This window comes from Salarias fasciatus, chromosome 18 (assembly GCF_902148845.1).
Source record: "Salarias fasciatus chromosome 18, fSalaFa1.1, whole genome shotgun sequence".
NCBI lineage: Eukaryota > Metazoa > Chordata > Actinopteri > Blenniiformes > Blenniidae > Salarias > Salarias fasciatus.
The window spans coordinates 31245228-31262666 of NC_043762.1; the positions used below are offsets into that span (position 1 = coordinate 31245228).

Consider the following 17439-nt stretch of genomic DNA (forward strand, 5'->3'; position numbering starts at 1 on the left):
TAGTAGACCACATTTTATGTATTTCCTACTGGAAAAGTTATTCTGTCTTGTACAGGTGTTAAGCTTTTTACCCATTGACTTTTTTTTAATGCTTTGAGCACTTTGGACAGACTCAGTCTCTGTTAGCCTAGGTAAACCTCCATGCTTGACTTGTAAAAATCCGGGAGCAGGATTAGTGACGGGATCAACAAGATCAACAGAGGAGTGTTCTACACGACTGCTCTGCGCCCGGGGCTCATAGCTGGATTGTCAATTTAGAGCACGAAGCCGATCAGCCATATTGCGAGCTAAGAGGGCTGCACCATCCAAAGTTGGGTGGATGCCGTCCCTGCGGATGAGCCCAGGCTTTCCCCAGAAGGTGCACCAGTTGTTTAGAAAAATAACTCCGTTTTCCTCACTCCATCTAGACAACCAGCGATTGAATGATGAAAGTCGGCTATACATTTCATCATTGACCAAATTGGGCAGGGGACCAGAGAATATTACGGCATCAGACATCGACTTAGCCAATTCACACACCGAGGCTACTTGTAATTTGAGCACCTCTGATTGTCTCCGCCGGGCATCATTACCGCCTGCGTGAATCACGACTCGACGGAATCTCCTACCTTCCTGTTTTAAAAGCCTAAGGTTCCCCTCGATGTCCCCCACTCTGGCCCCCGGGTAACACCTAACCTTCACCGCTGGCAGCTTCACGTCTCTAACTATAGAGCTGCCAATCACCAGCGTGTCCAGTTCAGCCGGCGTGTCGTCGCTGAGGGGAGAGAACCTATTGCAGACGTGAAGCGGTTCTTGGAGTGCTACGTGGCGGTGCTTAGCACTAGCCTTCCTCCGGACTGTCACAAACCGGTCCTGGTCTTGTCCCGGCTGCTCGGGACACGCTGCGGGGCTAGGCTTGCTAACACAACAGGGAACAGGGAAACCAGTTAATTCGACACATCGGCAGGCAGAGCAGAGATCCGCAACCGACTGGGACGTGTCACTTGGCAGGGCGGTGCTCCAGCCAGGGGAACGCTTGCTCTCTGTCATGGAGATGTTGGAACATCATTGATCAGAGATCCAGCAGATAAAAACACATTGCTAGGCTCTGACCACTGCTGGCTGAAGAGCTAAAGATCAGAACCTGAACATTCCCTGAGCGAATTTGTGCTCATGTCACAGATATACTGTCCATTTGGGAAGACGCCGTATAATCCACTTCACTCAGGGCCCTGGTGAACCAGGACTGAACGTGGAGCACAAATGTGATTGTTTTCATTCGAACTAAAAAAAACACTCGTAGAGCATTGAAGCCAAAGTGAGAAGAGGTCTAAGTGTGAAAATCCCAGTTGTCGAGTTTAAATTTGGGAGCGACAGGCTGCCGGCCTGCGTTTCTGGTTGTGCTATAGTGAGTTTGATGCAGGCCGTTTGCCACACCAGAAGAATTTTTTAACTGATGATAACAATCGTCCAATATTTTGGGGGTGGGGCAAGGGGAAGCATCCAGCTGACAAAGTTTACTCTGGGTAGAATATTCACTTTGATTATAGAGATCCAACCACAGAGTTAGTTTGGTGGATTAGAGCACCTCTCTAGCTCTGCTGTGACTTTAAGTGTATTACAGAATCTCGTTTTGATTATCATTCCTATGGAAGAAGAGATATCTATCCCCAGAAAGACAAAGGTTTTAACAACAGGGATAGAAAAGTGGAGAATTGTACAACGCCGGATTTATTGGTAAAAAAATTCATATGTGACCGTTTATGTTAAAACCGGAGAGCTTGCTGTAATCTTTTAAAGTTAACAGAACATGCAGGAGTGCACATTTGTTATATTTTTAAAAGTAGGAGATAAACAATCAGAATTTAGTTCAAGGTTTAATATTTATTTAACAGTGACACAAAGGTACATTTGTACATTTAAGAGCAGAAGCAATGACCGGCATCAGGTAAGCTCCACAACTGACCTATTGGCTCTCTCCCGCCCCTACATGTAAATTAACCAGTAGCAAACACCGACCAACTGCCCAAAAAGCAGACTCAGACATTCTTAGCATAAAACTTTGTCAAGAACCAATCAAGATGGCAACACTTTTCCTGTTTTCTGGCTGATTTAAGTAATTGAAAATGCAAAAATGGTGAAACGAAGTGCCTGGAGTACCTGCAACAGCAGAACTAGGTATCCTGAAATGATACACAATCAGGTTCATTTGATCCAATTTCCCAACACTGAACAAAACATGCCTGGGTCATCTGATGAATGCCACTTCCAGATTGGTGCCTCTAACTTCAGTTTTTCTCATCCATATACAGTTTAACATTTTCCACATAGGCCTCCCTGACATGATGCCGACCTTGCTGAAAGTTCCTAAATGGAATAAATTCAGGCTTGCTCCAGAAGTTGTCTGGTGTGTTGCAGCATGGTTGTGACTCTGACAGGGTCCATCATAAACATGCAGTCAGCTGCCGTGGCTTGTCCGAGTTAGCAAGAGTTACTAAAGGGGGTGGGACTTGGCCGAAGGTCAATCATGTACACTGGCACAGTTAAAAAGACAAAAAAGATCATATACTTATGATTTCCATCGAGACATCCTAGAACCTAAATTGCTCTATTCCACAAGGCTACACAGTCAACTCCACTGAAACTAATGCTTAGCGATGCACTATTCAATACCTGAATATGCGCCGCATGTAGCAAACAAAGAAGCAATGAAGTATCAAAGTGGAATACAATCAGGCTGACATTCAATTATGCTTGTGGACTCTGGCATTTTTTCAATCACAGAGATAAAATGGGTTCCGGATTTTCTGCAATCTCTATCATTTTATTGGTGTCGACTACATCAGGTGGCGATTGTTCGCTGTTGACATAGAGCGGATTTTCAAAGGTGGGCAGAGGTTTAGGGGACTTCTTGTAGAGAACGAAGGCCACAACCATCAACGTCGAGACAATGGCGATGATCAGCACAACTACCAGGCTTGTGCGGAGACGACTGCGAGGATCCTGAACTCGAGGTTCTTCACATTCAACAGGGAGATGATGCTCAGTGAAAACAATTCTGATCACAACTGAATGTATGTATGAATTCCTGTCTGTTACTTAAAGGAGCACAGCGCAGTTTGCTCGTTTTATGCGAAACACCGACCCCTGCAGGCCTTAGGCGTAACTGTAGCTTAGTGAAAAGCTCGTGTCTGTGGCTTGTGCCCATGTGCGTGCACAGAAGAGAGGAACTCCTTCCTCGCTCTTTTAGCAGCGCTCGAGTAAAATGTAAGTTTATTCTGCCTGGTGGGTCTGTGCTGGAGCTGTGGCAGTGCTAGAAGCCGGTCTTTTCTTACTTTCTGGAAGCTCCATCCTCAGTACTGCTCAGTTGTTGCTGCTAAGCGTCTGGCGGAGTAATGGCGGACAAATCGAAATTTAGGATTACCAGGCCAGCGGGAGCACGCATTACGTCAAGCTCAGAGCGATTCGTAACCGAATCACTCATATTGCTGTGCCTTCAGTGCCCTGCACAGGACAATAGGAGCGACTGCGATCTTGCAAAAATAGCTCTTGCTGCCCATCAGGCAAAGGTGAAAACGTGTGTGGGTGTGAATGATTGAAAATTTAATATTTAAAACTGCGCTGTGCCCCTTTAACTAAACATTTTTTTTTTTTTTTAATTTTGCTGAAAGTGTTGGATTTTACAATAATATCAAAATATTAATGTGTCAAGCTGATACTGAAATGTAACTCACCTGGTCTTGACTCTGAATCTGTCAGTATTACTAGAGAGAATGAAATAATAAATATTAAATATTATATGAATGCTTTGGTCATAGATGAGTGTGGCATATGACTTAAACAATGTAATGAAAAGACTGATATATCAGTAGGACTCAAAGATCTTACCTTTGGCTTTCTTACAGATATATGCTCGGTCATGCCATCTTCGACCAGAGGACCAAGCTCCATCTGAGGTTCTGATTGCACCATAGTCAGAATCAGGCTCGTACAGAGCCCAGTTAGTGTAATCCATGACCGTTTTATCCAACCATAACCATGTTCCTAGAAGTCAAACAAATGATGAAGTGTAATTTAAATGTCAGAGCAACAGAAATATTAAGAAAGTGCCTTGCAAATATAGGGCGCAAGCCTTGTCTTACCTTGATATGTTTTAAAGAGGCCAATCCAGAAAGAACTGTGGCTATCTTGGAATATTTCCACATTACTCTTGATGAACTGTTGCTCAGCAGGATCTTCAATGCTCGCCAGGATTCCACCTTGATAACAAAAGCAGTCCTATTTATATTTCAGGGTCTATTTTACTCAATGTTCTTCATGATAAATAAACTCTGATCAGCGTAAAGCCAGGTTTACACTTGCACGACTTTTTGCCACGATGTTGTCGTGGATTCACGAACCGGCAGGCTCCCTGACTGTTCACGACTAGTTCATGCACTGTTCACGACCAGTTCACGGACAGTTCACGAATGCGCACGTCAGTGTCGCGAACTGGCACGACGCATTCACGCATAGTTTACGCGCTTCCCGCATTGGCACGACGTGGTTGCGCGCGCAATTACGTATGTCATTAAAAAGGGGGCTTCCCCAACCCCGGGTCATTTTTGGATTTGCTGTGGAACAGACAACATGCTGAATCCCAGAGACGTCATCATTGCAGAGAAGAGAAGATCCTGTACCTGCAGCTGCTCTGTGTTGAAGAGCAGCAGAAAAGGCGCTGCCAAGGGCCCCGAGCTGAAGGGGCCCCCGACGGACGGCTGACATCAGTCAATTTCAATGACAAATTAAAGGTGCTACACTTGATGCTGCAACGACAGTGTGTCGAAAATCCCCCGCATGGGGCCCTTTTCCGGGTACTCGCCGGTGGCCACGACTGGCACGCATCCTCCCGCACTGTCCCGACGAGTTCATGGACAGTTGGTGCATAGTTCACGGCCCGTTCCCAATATTTTGTCATGACCAAAATATTAAACATTTCAAAATTCTCGTCCCGATATGGCACGCAGTCAAGACGGGTTTACGCACACTTCACGCCACTTTACGAGTAGTTGGCTAACTTTCTGAAGACAGGGCTCACTTTAGGACAAACCTCCGATGCCTTCCATGCAGTTTTTGTGCTTGTACCACAAAAGCTGACACAACATCACAGTCAGGTGATGTCAGGTCGAGGTGTGAATGAACAACATGCCACTGGATTGTTCTTGACCAAGATTCACCACAATATCAGGAATTGGCAACAACTTAGTGGACCCTGACCAAATCCTAGAGTAGCAAAAACATTTACTGCAACAACAACAACCACATCTGTCAACACAGACTTCATCTGTTGGTTGTCTGCATGCGTGCATGCGGTTGCACGTGTGAACATTACAGAGTTAGCTTCTTCATAGTTGCAAGGACTTAAACCAGGGGTGTCCAAACTGAGTCCTGAAGGGCTGATGCCCTGCATGCTTCAGCTTTCTCTAAGCTGCAGCCCACCTGATTGCAATGAAGGATTTGTGGGCTTTCCTTTACAGAAAAGCTTGAAGACGACATCAACAAGAGATCGAGGTGTGCTGCGCCCGGGAGGGAGCGAAGGCGGGTCACAAGGATGGGCAGTGTACACCCCTGACTGGAGCCTTTAAAGGCTGATGGGATTGCTTGAAAGAGGCTGCTTGCCTTCAGGAACAATTATGACATTGTTAGGATACATGGTCACTACTTTGTCAGCTAAGAACCCAAAGAGCTCAGTCTTGTCGTTGTCTCACAGGAGGCTTTTAAAGTTGAGAGGTCGTTTGGTTTTGTCTGAAACTCGACATTGTTTCCCTTAACAACACAACAACAGTACAACTAACTAAACTCTTATTTGAGATATACTGTGTACAGGGACTTATTAGATAGCATTTGGGATACTATAAATATACTACAAGTATACTACAAACTATAGTGAGCACACCACTGCAAGTTAGTAAACCACAACTACAAGCCGGCGCTGAGCCCCTGCTGAGTCTCACAACATTGGTGTCTTCAGTGTGCCCTGGTTTGCTTTGGCATCACTCTTATAAATATATACAAACCAATAGAGTCTGAACACAGCATTTCAATGAATGACCATAGATGTTGCCCTTCAAGTGAATGCAACATCTGTGATAAAACAGCTTAGAAAAAACTAATTTTGAGTCTCCCAACAACTGCCATCTTGTCTATGGGCAGCCATACTGACATTCAATTGGCACCATTTAGTTTTTCCAGCCAGAAAATATTCATTTTGATTTTTGGATCATTAAATACTATTAATTTAATTCAAGTTCTACTTGGAAAACGGATTTTTTTTTTTTTTTTTACATTAAGCGAGGCGGCCATATTTGAACCTGGTGGCCATCTTGGATTTTTAGCTGAATAGCATACTTTTCCAAAAAAGTACATCCTGAACATAATTTGTGGCAAATTTGGTGCTTGTACCACCAAGTGAAAGATTCTTATGCAATATTGTGTTAATCTTCTCCACTAACACTGAGAAACCAGTTGAGAAGCTTGCCATTAGGACACTTCTTGGTGGTCTCCTTAAGAGTTTCATCAGATCACATTCCAGTGGGAGGAGACCCTGACTTAGGCCCAGGACCTACTTTAGAGATTCTTTCTCAAGTTTGGTCTTGAAGTGGTTTGGTGTTCCCCAAGAGGACTTACATAAGTTTCAGAATATGGAGATTTCTGCGCAACTTCGCTCTCCACAATACAGGATGATCACTCCGAGGATCAGACCCAGCCACAGATTCCTCTTACCATGTCTCACACAGCTGCTGGCTGCATCTGCCCATTCTATTTCATCATGGACAAACAAATAGCAGTGTCCCCTGAATGGCAGCCAAGTGTAACTCTGGAAGTAGTCCACATCTGTGTCTGGAGGGCAGTTCCCAGGGAATACAGTTGATTCTGTTGGTGGCACATCTGTGAATGGCAGATACAATCATTAACCACTTGATATTTGAACTACAACAACGACTTGTATGATTGGGTTTATTGAATGTCGCCAAGAAAATGTTCTGGTTTAAGGAGTGTGAGGTGTTGACTCTGCCAATTAGAGTGTTCTGATTGGCTTCATGCATTTGTTCAACTTTAGGTGTTATGTAGACTCCTAGATAAGTGAAACCCTCTGGAGATCGTTGAATGGGGAAAGATCTCATAGGCACTTGTTTCAAGACACCAATTGGCATGGCCTCAGATTTGAATTATCTTGTAGTCAAAAAGCTATTAAAAACATGAACTGTTTCAATTAGGCAGGTAATGGAGGTCTCTGGGTCAGTCATCACAATTAAATATCATTAGCATAGAGCGAAATTTTACATTTCTTATCCAGACCACTAATGTTATTGTTCATACTGATCAACTCTGCCAAAGGCTTGATTGCAAGAGCAAATTACAGCGGCGATAAGGGGACAACCCTGTCTCGTTCCTCTAAAAATAGGGAAACAGGAAGAACAGAATGCATTTGTGAGTACCGCTGAGAGGGGGTTTTTGATCCAGTTTATAAAGGTTTTTCCGAATCCAAACTTATTTAACATGTAAAACAGTTATGACTACTCTATGCGGTCAAATGCCTCTTCGGCGTCTACTGAAAGTACAATAGTCATGTCAAAAATATTGGATTATTTTAAGTAGTCAATGCATATTATGATGAGAATTTTAACCTTTAATAAATCCAGTGATTTGCTTCTCTTAAATATTGTGGTAATGTGTCTTTAACCAGGGAATCATTAAACATGTTTAGCAGGGGATCAATTAATATGACATTAAACTCTTTCTAAAATTCGAACCTGCCATCACCGCTAAACATGAAGCCCTAAAATCCCACAAGAAGGAGCCCTCTGTGTGAAAGCTTTGCTGCACTGCGCGCTGCAAGGAACAATGCCCAAAAGATTTGCAAGGCATTGTGCCAACGACTACTGGCTTAACCTCTGCTGGGGCATGCAGCTCTCTGCAGATCTTGGAAATGTGCAAAAAATGTACGAAGGCACGACGAAAGCTTTCGGTCCCAGTACCATCAAGACCGCCCCACTTAAATCAGCTGCTGCCAACCTCATCAAGGATCGCGGTAAACAAATGGAGAGATGGGCTGAGCGCTACCAAGACCTCTACTCGAGAGAAACCACTGTATCAAACACGACCCTTGAGAACATCCCTTCACTGTCCGTCATGGATGAAGGTGACACTCCACCCACCACAGAGGAACTCAGCAAGGTGATAGGCTGCATCTCAAACGGCAAGGCTCCAGGCTGTGACAACATCCCCCCTGAAATCATCAAAACCACAAAGGAGAGCTCGCTTTTGAAACACCTTCATGAGCTCCTGCTGCAGTGCTGGGAGGAGGGGGCTGGACCCAAAGACGTGTGTGATGCCAAAATTATCATCCTGTATAAAAACAAGGGAGAGTAAGAGTTGTAACAACTACCATGTGGCATCTCTCTCCCATGCACAGTTCGCAAAGCCTTTGCCCCTGTTGTCCTCAACAGACTACAACTACTCGCCAAACGTGTATATCCAGAGGTGCAGGGCGGATTCAGAGCAGCCAGGTCAACCATAGATATGGTCTTCTCTGTGAGGCAGCTGAAAGAGAAGTGCCAGGAGCAGAGACAACTCCTCTATCTGGCCTTCATCCACCTGAGCAAGGCTTTTGATGCTGTGTTTACTCTCCCTACTCAGGCTTTATAGATTCGATGCCCCACTCATATCACATTTCACATCGGTTAGCGTACTTACTAAAAGATAACAGAAATTATCTTGAGAATAGTCCAAATATCGGTCCCAGCCAGTAGAGGTCCCTTCCATCCCGTCAGCATAATCTTCTGTCTCGGTGTGGTTATTAAATACTTTAGTTGGTCCACTGTATGTTACTTTCAGCTTTGCAGGATAGATCAACCTATATTCCGCTTCTTCAATGCATCATGTCCCTTTCTCTTACGAGTGACAGAGGCAGAAAGATCCTGGAAAAATATAACCATGGAGAGCCTCCATGTTTCACAACCGGTTTCTGCATTTCTGTTTCCTGGGATGCATTCATGTCACATCATTTGTCTTGGTAGTTAAAGCTATAGTGCGTAACTTTAAAATGTCTATGAATGTCTGTTTTAGCCAAGTCACTACTAGTGGAGATGACAAAATGCAGATTAAGCCGATCGGCTCCTCTAACATCTCGCGGGATTTTTCAATATATATAATTATTGCTTTGCTTGTCGACCGGCGACATTCCCGCGCTGGCGTGGAGGAAATTACGCATTTCACGTCACAACAAGAAGGGAGCTCACAGTCTCAGGCAGACCGCGGAAGCGACATGCTATCAGGGTTTCTGCTAGACATTTTCAGTCCGGGCGCCTCACCCTAAATTGTGCAGCGCCCGGACAACGGAGAGGAGAAAAAAAAAAAAAAAAAAACTCTCCGACGGTCGAACACCGGCAGTGTTAGCAGCGTTAGCCATTAGCAGCGTTAGCAGCAACACCACACGCTCCCCCCACCCCGCCCCCGGCCAAACTTTTCCTGCAGGAAACACTGTATTTTGTGTGTAACACTTCGTTTTTCATCAAGAAGCAGCTACTGGAGACCAACTGACAACAAATGATTTCCGCTGATAACCACTGGGTCTTTTCATCCTCTAACCTGTCAGTTATAAATTAGCAGGCACCGTGTCTCCCGTTTGCAATAAGCTATTTGCGTTTCTGTGGCCAAAAAAGGAAGAAAGCAATAATTACCTCTTCAGAGGAGTCCGTCTTTTTTCACCAGCTGTCCTTATTCACACAGAATAAAAACCGTTTTCAACGTGCGAATCACCGTGGCAGCGGTTGGGGGGAGAGGGGGAGGAGGGACACCGGGGACAGCTGGGTGTACATCATGTGGAAGCGCTGGCGTTATTGTTGTAAGAACGCAGAATTCCGCTAGAGGGCGACCGAAGTTACGCACTATAGCTTTAAAGGACCTATATCATGCAAAATCCATTTTTTTTAAGGTTTTAAGCATGCCACAAAATTGATTTCCCCTTTAAAACCACCCCCAAAATGTTATTTGCCTTCATCCACGCATGTCTGAGTAATCTCTTTCAGTCTGCTGCTCTTAACAGCAGCCCCTCCCATCGGGTAGAAAACAGCTCGTTTGAAACTCAGCAAACCTAAATACGTCACAAAAGTTGAACTCCCTCCCACCACTCTTCTCCCACCCCACCCCGCGCAGACAACACGCCACTCTCCTCTGACCAGCAGCAGCTGATTCGCATTTTTCACTGAGGAGACACCCCCCCCCCCCCCCCCCCCCCCCCCGCAGGCCCTCGGCAATCAGCCATCGTCTGAAAGCAACAATCAAGCAAGAGCAAGAGTCTGAAGGGTCTGAAGGGTCTGCGCTTGGTGAGTTTCTAACAGGAAAAGACGTTTCGCGTGTCTTTGCATGTAGAGAAGCTAAAGCTAAAGAGCTAAAGCTAACCCTTACAGAAGCGCATGACGTGTTTGTTTTGAAGCTCCGACTGGTTGAAGTACACTGTCAGTCAAAGTCCACAGGGGGAGAGGCGGGATTTTCAGTGAAACAGAGCGTTTTCTCTTCCGGGTTTCAGAATTAACCTCCAAAAATCTTTTATTTAACACAAAATGACTTTTCCTTAGCACCAAAAATAAACTGTTACCATGTTAATGCCAATAATAGGGCTTGGACAAGCTAAAAAAGCATGATACAGGCCCTTTAAGAAAACACAATCACTCTGCGAAGACGAGGGCTTCGGAGCAAGCGAGCGGTGCCGCCTCTCCAGCGTGATCCGTCCACCTTTCACTTTAATGTGCAGCACCTAGGGAAGCCAGCACTCAAAAAAGCGTGTTGGATTGGTCCTCTCTGTGCCCTCAGGAAGATTCAGGAGTCTGATATTCATCCTTCACCCCCAGTTCTCTAAATCACATTCAGTCAAAAAAAGCCTCCGTCTTTTCCAGGTTTTCTCGACCTTCGTTGTGACCGAGTCCACTGTATCTTCTACGACACCAATCCTTTGTTCAGCCTGATCTAGCCTCTCCTTGTGATTCTCTAGCATATCTCCGTGTTTATTCAGTAGCTCCACAATGGGTGTAAACTTCTCATCGATTAATTTAGTTAGTTACCTCATGCACCACTTCTCGTAAAGCTGCCCATTTGTGGCATTAGCGTCTTCTGCAGTCATGCAAGTTTGGGCTTTGGAGGCATCCATGTTTTTCTCCTTTGGCCAAACCTCTTGTCTTAAGAAATAGGTATTTCTACTCATTTTAGAGAGTCAATCAGTGGCTGAGTGGATTTGTGGTCTTATAGGAAAGTATCAGAGAATTTTGTTTTACCAGTAGTCCCAGACGTGTTTTATCCCTACGCCGCTAATTTGAAATCCCTTAAGTAAAGTTTTCGAAAGACTGATTTTTAACCAAGTCAATGAGTTCTTCATCACAAATAACATTTGGCCATTCTGAATAATCTCCTACGTTGATTCTGCTGCTCTTTTCATCTGAAGTGTCTGCATCAATAAAATTCAAATGAGATCAACTGAAGATGAACACAAAAAGTGTAAAATGTTTTCAGTGTTACTGTTGACATGCAAAATGAGTATTTATATATGAAAAACAGTGTGTGTGTGTGTGTGTGTGTGTGTGTGTGTGTGTGTGTGTGTGTGTGTGTTTGTGTGTGTGTTTTAACAGAGCAAGCTAATCATCATACCTGTTGACTGCATGCAGACACTGTTCATGGTCTGGTTACAGAAAGCTGTGTTCATTTTTCCTTCCACATCCAAGTACACACACGGCCTTTCCCTGCTCGGTTCACCTGCTGCCCAGTTGGCAAAGTTTATGTGCCAGCCATCAACATACCGAAAATAATCACCAGTCTGAAAGCAAAAGTTTGTAAATTTAAATTAGTTACAGCAGACTTATTAGAAAAAAATTCTTAACAGTATTTTCAAACCATCAAACTTCAATCTCAAATTACATGAATGAATGATGTCATAGATAATATCTGCAGAAACAAATCAGAACGCCACAACAATGGATTGATAGAATATTCTACAAAAGCTGTAGGCCTTGGGAAAAAAACAAAATAAAGAATTACTGAAAAACTTTTACATGTCCATCTGAACTAATAAATGTTTGAGAAAAGAGCCAGCTTCACCTGCTTTTTGTTTAGTCCAATCCAAAGAGGAGTTTTGAGATTCATAGCCAGTAGTTCGATATGTGCTCGCGTCCACTCATTCCGAAGACTTGCTAAGTTAGCCTTGTCCACTTCACAGCGTTTTTTAGCTTCGTCCCAGGTCAGATTCTGTGTTATGACTTTAACACTGTCATTGCCCAGATGCACGTAGATGTTCGATTCAACTACTTCTGGTTGAGCCGGAATAGTTGGATCTGTTGAAAGCACAGTAGTACAAAAAGTTTTTCTTTCTGTACAACTACACCATAGTTGGTTGGTTAATACTACTACTATCATAGCCCAGTTTCTCAGCTTCTGACAGAGAAAATACGTTTTCACGAGCTCAAACTGGCATCCTGAGAAATATCACGTTAGATAGTTAACAATTAGAAGTTAAAACTATACTATATGATTTGTTAGTAAGCACTAATTTTTAAAATCAATACTTACCAATATCTTTTTGGCAAATGAATCCATAGGAGTCATTACAAGACCGAATGACCCATTTACCGACCCCATTACTAGAACTGGTGCTCACTGTGACACAGTCTTCCTAAAAAGGAAAAGAAATATCTTAGAATCTCATTTACAGTATTGAATCAGCAATCATCAACCGTAAGTTATTTAAACATTTACCTCATCCCATCTTTGATAAAAAGATCCAGGACGACGTTGGTGCTTCTAAAAAACAGAACCAAAACATGTAAAGCCACACATTACTATAGAAAGTCCACCTTTCAGTTTAAAGTGCATACTTACAGAATAACCCCAGTTGGTGAACTGCCTGGATTTCCCATCACTCCAGTAATAACCATCCTGATTTATACTATTCAGACCAATCCACATATCGGTATTTGATACATCAATCAGTTTGGTCACCAAAAAGGCTGAAACAGTTGGAGAAAAATATCAGATGAAATAATTAGTCTCACTTTTTTCTCTCTTCTTGAAAAACTTTATGGATTTATAGTTTATTTTTGCAAAGAAGAGGAACAAGGACATAAATAACATGTCTAATTTGGTCAAGACAAATCACAGTACAAGAGAAAAATAAAGTTCCTAAACACGTTTCATATTGAAAACAACAAGAAAGTCAGTCATTAAAAAAATCAAAAAATAAAAACACAAACACATTCAATACAGTTCAAGTTGCCTTTAGCTCACAGGTTATAGTTGTTGTTTGGTTCCATATGATTTAATGGGAAGTGAAAAACAAACCTTGTACATTTCTTGCATGTATAGAGACTAAATTGCCTCTCATCATGATGCATTGTCTCCTCGCTTCTTCCCATGTGACCTTCCGGTCAGATACTATGTTGTAACACTGAAAGAATCCAACCATGAAAATTACAAGATTACTGAGGATAATTACAATAAATAATCAAGGGCACTGGCACCATAAGTCTGAAATCTTCATGACCAAAAGAGTTGTTTTTTCTGGACACAAATAATTTTACAGAGCTAACCATCATGGCGATCACGTGATGAGTGCTGGCAAAAACTGGCTTCAGTGTCAAATATGGATGCAGACACAGTGATTTGTCAGTTCTATAGAATCGAGCTGTCTTTCTGTGAAAACTATTTATATTGATATTAAACGTTCACACCGGGAAAAGTCAATGGACTGCGGGGGCATCCACACCCGACCCCACCTGACCAAGGGAACCCCCACACAAAAGAGGGGAGCCCCCCTACCAGCCAGGACAGGAGGCTTCTCCCTTTTCAGAAGGGAGTTTGACTCTTTTAGGGAGAGAAGCTTTTAGCTGAATATCTCATGATAGAAATCTATGATATGTAAAATGTGCATCTTTTTACCTTGAACAGCACTTTGTGATTTTATCTGTGAAAAGTACTTTAGAAATAAACTTTACTTGCTTACTTATACTGACATACCAGTGCATCCCTGATTGAAATAACAGAATTATAGTACCTTTTGGCCTTCCATGATATTTTTTGGGTTTTACTGTTGTAACTCATATTGGGATGCAGCACTTGCTTTAATGTGATATCACCCTGAAGCAGTGGTTGTCCAACTTTTCAGTTTGTACCACCTGAGAAAATAGCCAACTCTTGGCTCTTGCCGTAATGGTGGCACATAATGCCTCCATTACAGCTGACCTGAATCTGCAGCAGCTGGGGTTTTATCTTACTGGTTCACAACTCATGCAGTTTTTGTATTTTGATAACTGTATATATTTACAGATATATTTTAATGAAAACATATAATTATGACTTTCCTACTCATACCACCAGAGGGAGTTTGCATTCCACAGTTTGAGAATCGCTGGCTGGGCCCCTAATTCATCCCAACCAACTTGGTTGGTTAATATCAACAAATACTGGTATCAACAACTGTCTACAGAAAATAAAAATGTTTCTGATTTTCTGACCTTGGTACCGAATTTGGTCCATGCGAGTGGACACCCGCCTTTAGGTGGAGCTGTGGGGGCGACAGTAGAGTTGACGGGTGGAGAACTTCTTCGTTTGCAGAATGACTGGAACTCTTTTCCACAATTACACGTACTCCAGAAACCTAGGAAAGTAACAACGAGTCACATATTGAGTGAGAGTTAGAGCCACAGCACTGTCTTTGACTGATGTGAGTTCATACTCCTCCTGCTCACCCATGTGGTAGGACATGAAAACGCAGCGCTCGTCATAGACGTTGGTATTAGGTTGATTTTCGGCCCATCTTTCAAATGATATAGGACTACCATCCATCCACCTTGAAGCATGCAAACATAATTACACATGGAAGTATCTACGTATCTATCTAACTAGATATGTCCTCAGCCATTTCGGTACATTCATACAGCTTGTTGGGGGCATTATGTGATCATTTTTTGTTATGGAAAATGAGCATATTTTGGAATCCGTGACAAGAACTTTTAAATACAAAGAATCTTTAAAAGATGATGGAATGCTTGGTAGTTTTGACAAAGCTTGAAGTCAGAAGAGTGTTCAATAAAGAAAAACAGAATTAAATACAAATATTTGGTTATTTAACATGAATGTGTTGTAGCAGAAACAATATGTGATCCATAAGCTACCTTTGTTCATTTCTATGATTCTGGACAACTTTAATTAATTAATCAATTAATTTCAATTATTTAATCCTGATCATTAAAATCCAACCTCATTTGTTGATGAACCAAGTTGCTAACTAGCCATAGCGCAAGAACAGAAATATGAAGAGGACAATTTGAATTGCATTATAGGAAAAAAGTGAACAAAATGAAAATTTTTGAGTTGATTAAATGACTTCCTCCTGACTCTCCTGTAGTTACTTCACATTACAACTACTCACCATAATGACCCATCGAGATCCACAGACAGACCAAAGTAGAAGGATCCATAGGTCCTAGATATCTGAAAACACAAACCCAGATCGGCACGCAAGTTTTAACATGTTCTCCAATTGCTAATGAAGTCTCTGAATATGTGGCTGATTGGGATGGCTAATAAAATCTACCTGTTTCCATAAGAAGGTGTTTTCCTCCTTACTGTTGATTGTCGCCAGGTCACCATGCCTTTGCTGGCAGAAGTGACGAGCTTCCTCCATTGACTTTGAATATCTGTTGATAAAATACTGATTCCCTCTCCATTCCAGCCATCCGTCTGGTGTGGTATTAAAGACTGGAAACATGTATAAATACAGTGCATTTTTATTTGAGTCTAATAGTGGGAGAGAGAATCGGAAGTTGATGAATTTCTGAATTCAGCCTCAACTTACCTGCTGCAGTTTCATTTGGAGGTGGTTTTGGTGTCACTCCTGTCACAGCATAGGCAGTTGTCAGTTTGGTTCAAAAACATCCATCCATCCACCCACACATACATCCGTGCATGCATATATTCATTCACCTACTGTATACATTCATCCCTACATTCATACATCTTTCATACTATTCCAGCTCACAGCCTAGACAGGTGAACAGTGCATTAGAGGATAAACACATGGAAAGGCAGACAGTCATACACACTTGCATTCACACCTACAGCATATTCACAGTCACCAACTAAAACAAGTTTCTGCACTGTGGGAGGAAACCCGGAAAAACCAGACATACACAGGTAGAACATTTAAAAGAAAAGTCTGTTCTAGATTTCATCCCACAGCCTAAAAGAAAGTCCACTTATTTACTATGAGTGTGCTTACACATTTTTAATTTGGAATTGGTTTATTCTGAATTAAGGGGATTAAATCCTCTTTAACGCTGGGGGCTGTGAAGTGTTCTGATTGGACGGGGCAGCCGTGACATATTGACGTCTAGAAGTAAACAAAGCATTTTGGCAGCTCTTTGTTTCTCAATCAACTTTGATGCTACCGCTTTGAAAATGTCCTCATGGTGATGTGTCCGTCGATATGCTCTTTTCATTAGATTCATAAAAAAGATTAAAGAGTCAGTCAGAACCTATATACACTCCTTCCTGTGAACTGCTAGAACCTTTAAAGAGTCAGTCAGAACCTAAAGCACTCATTCCTGTGAACTATGTAATAGTTCATCCATCATCATTCATCCATCATGATAATGATGGAATAACGCATCCTGTCATGAAAGAAGTGATATAGCTGACGACAAGTTTTGAAGCATGATATAAGAGACTTCTGAAGTTTAAGAGAGTAAAATCAGGCTTTAAAATGATGCAGTGTCAGAGGAGACCAAAGGAAAGAGTAATCAGGTCTGTGTTGACCAGTACCTGCTCGGATCTGACACAGCCAGTCGTTGTAACCTTCACAGTGTGCATCATTCCAGGAGCCCGAGTCGTCCCAGTTATAGATAGTAAACTCAACACAAGATTCTGCATTATTAAAATTGTTGGGCTCTCCTTCCATCCAGTGCTGGAAGTTTAGCTGTGAATGAGAACAAAATTTAAACAATAGTGGTAAATGTGGCATTGTGTCAGTATTAATATGTTACATGAATTAAACTGGAGCTGAGAAGTCCGTTGACCTACCGGGGTTCCATCACTCCACACATATCCAGAACCAGAGTCAGGAACATGTAGTCCAATCCAGGCTCTTCCACCACTGCAGTACAACAAAATGGATTTGATTAAAAATCATTTCTGATTTCAATAACCCAATCACCTTGGTCACTTCACCATCAACCGTTTGGAGGGTTTGGCAATAGGTTTGAGCTATGCAATGGATTGTTCTGAAGCCACAGGGCATACAGTGGTGCACATTGTTAGTACAGTTGTCTTGTAGCCTACACTACATTCAAGTCCAGGTCATACTTGTGGGTGTTTCATTGTTCTTTCTTCAAGTGTTCTTTCTGTGTGTGTGTGTGTGTGTGTGTGTGTGTGTGTGTG

The 17439-nt window shown here is 42.6% G+C and overlaps 1 protein-coding gene across 2 annotated transcripts in view; it reads right to left on the bottom strand.

The window, feature by feature from the left end:
- Positions 1 to 1847: 1847 nt before the first annotated feature.
- LOC115405395 (macrophage mannose receptor 1-like) overlaps positions 1848 to 17439 on the bottom strand; it is a 38719-nt gene continuing 23127 nt past the window's right edge. The window contains exons 14-31 of one of the 2 annotated variants that reach the window (XM_030114961.1): positions 17083 to 17155; positions 16825 to 16978; positions 15860 to 15898; positions 15599 to 15762; positions 15434 to 15495; positions 14751 to 14851; positions 14517 to 14659; positions 13345 to 13450; positions 12886 to 13013; positions 12763 to 12807; positions 12577 to 12679; positions 12109 to 12341; positions 11662 to 11827; positions 6742 to 6906; positions 4122 to 4238; positions 3868 to 4023; positions 3714 to 3743; positions 1848 to 2996 (exon numbers count right to left, since the gene is read on the bottom strand). In XM_030114961.1, coding sequence (XP_029970821.1) covers positions 2758 to 2996; positions 3714 to 3743; positions 3868 to 4023; positions 4122 to 4238; positions 6742 to 6906; positions 11662 to 11827; positions 12109 to 12341; positions 12577 to 12679; positions 12763 to 12807; positions 12886 to 13013; positions 13345 to 13450; positions 14517 to 14659; positions 14751 to 14851; positions 15434 to 15495; positions 15599 to 15762; positions 15860 to 15898; positions 16825 to 16978; positions 17083 to 17155 — 2224 coding nt within the window. In that variant the 3' untranslated portion in view covers positions 1848 to 2757. Of the gene's footprint in view, positions 2997 to 3713; positions 3744 to 3867; positions 4024 to 4121; positions 4239 to 6741; positions 6907 to 11661; positions 11828 to 12108; positions 12342 to 12576; positions 12680 to 12762; positions 12808 to 12885; positions 13014 to 13344; positions 13451 to 14516; positions 14660 to 14750; positions 14852 to 15433; positions 15496 to 15598; positions 15763 to 15859; positions 15899 to 16821; positions 16979 to 17082; positions 17156 to 17439 lie in introns of both variants that reach the window. The other variant, XM_030114962.1, reaches the window with a different exon arrangement.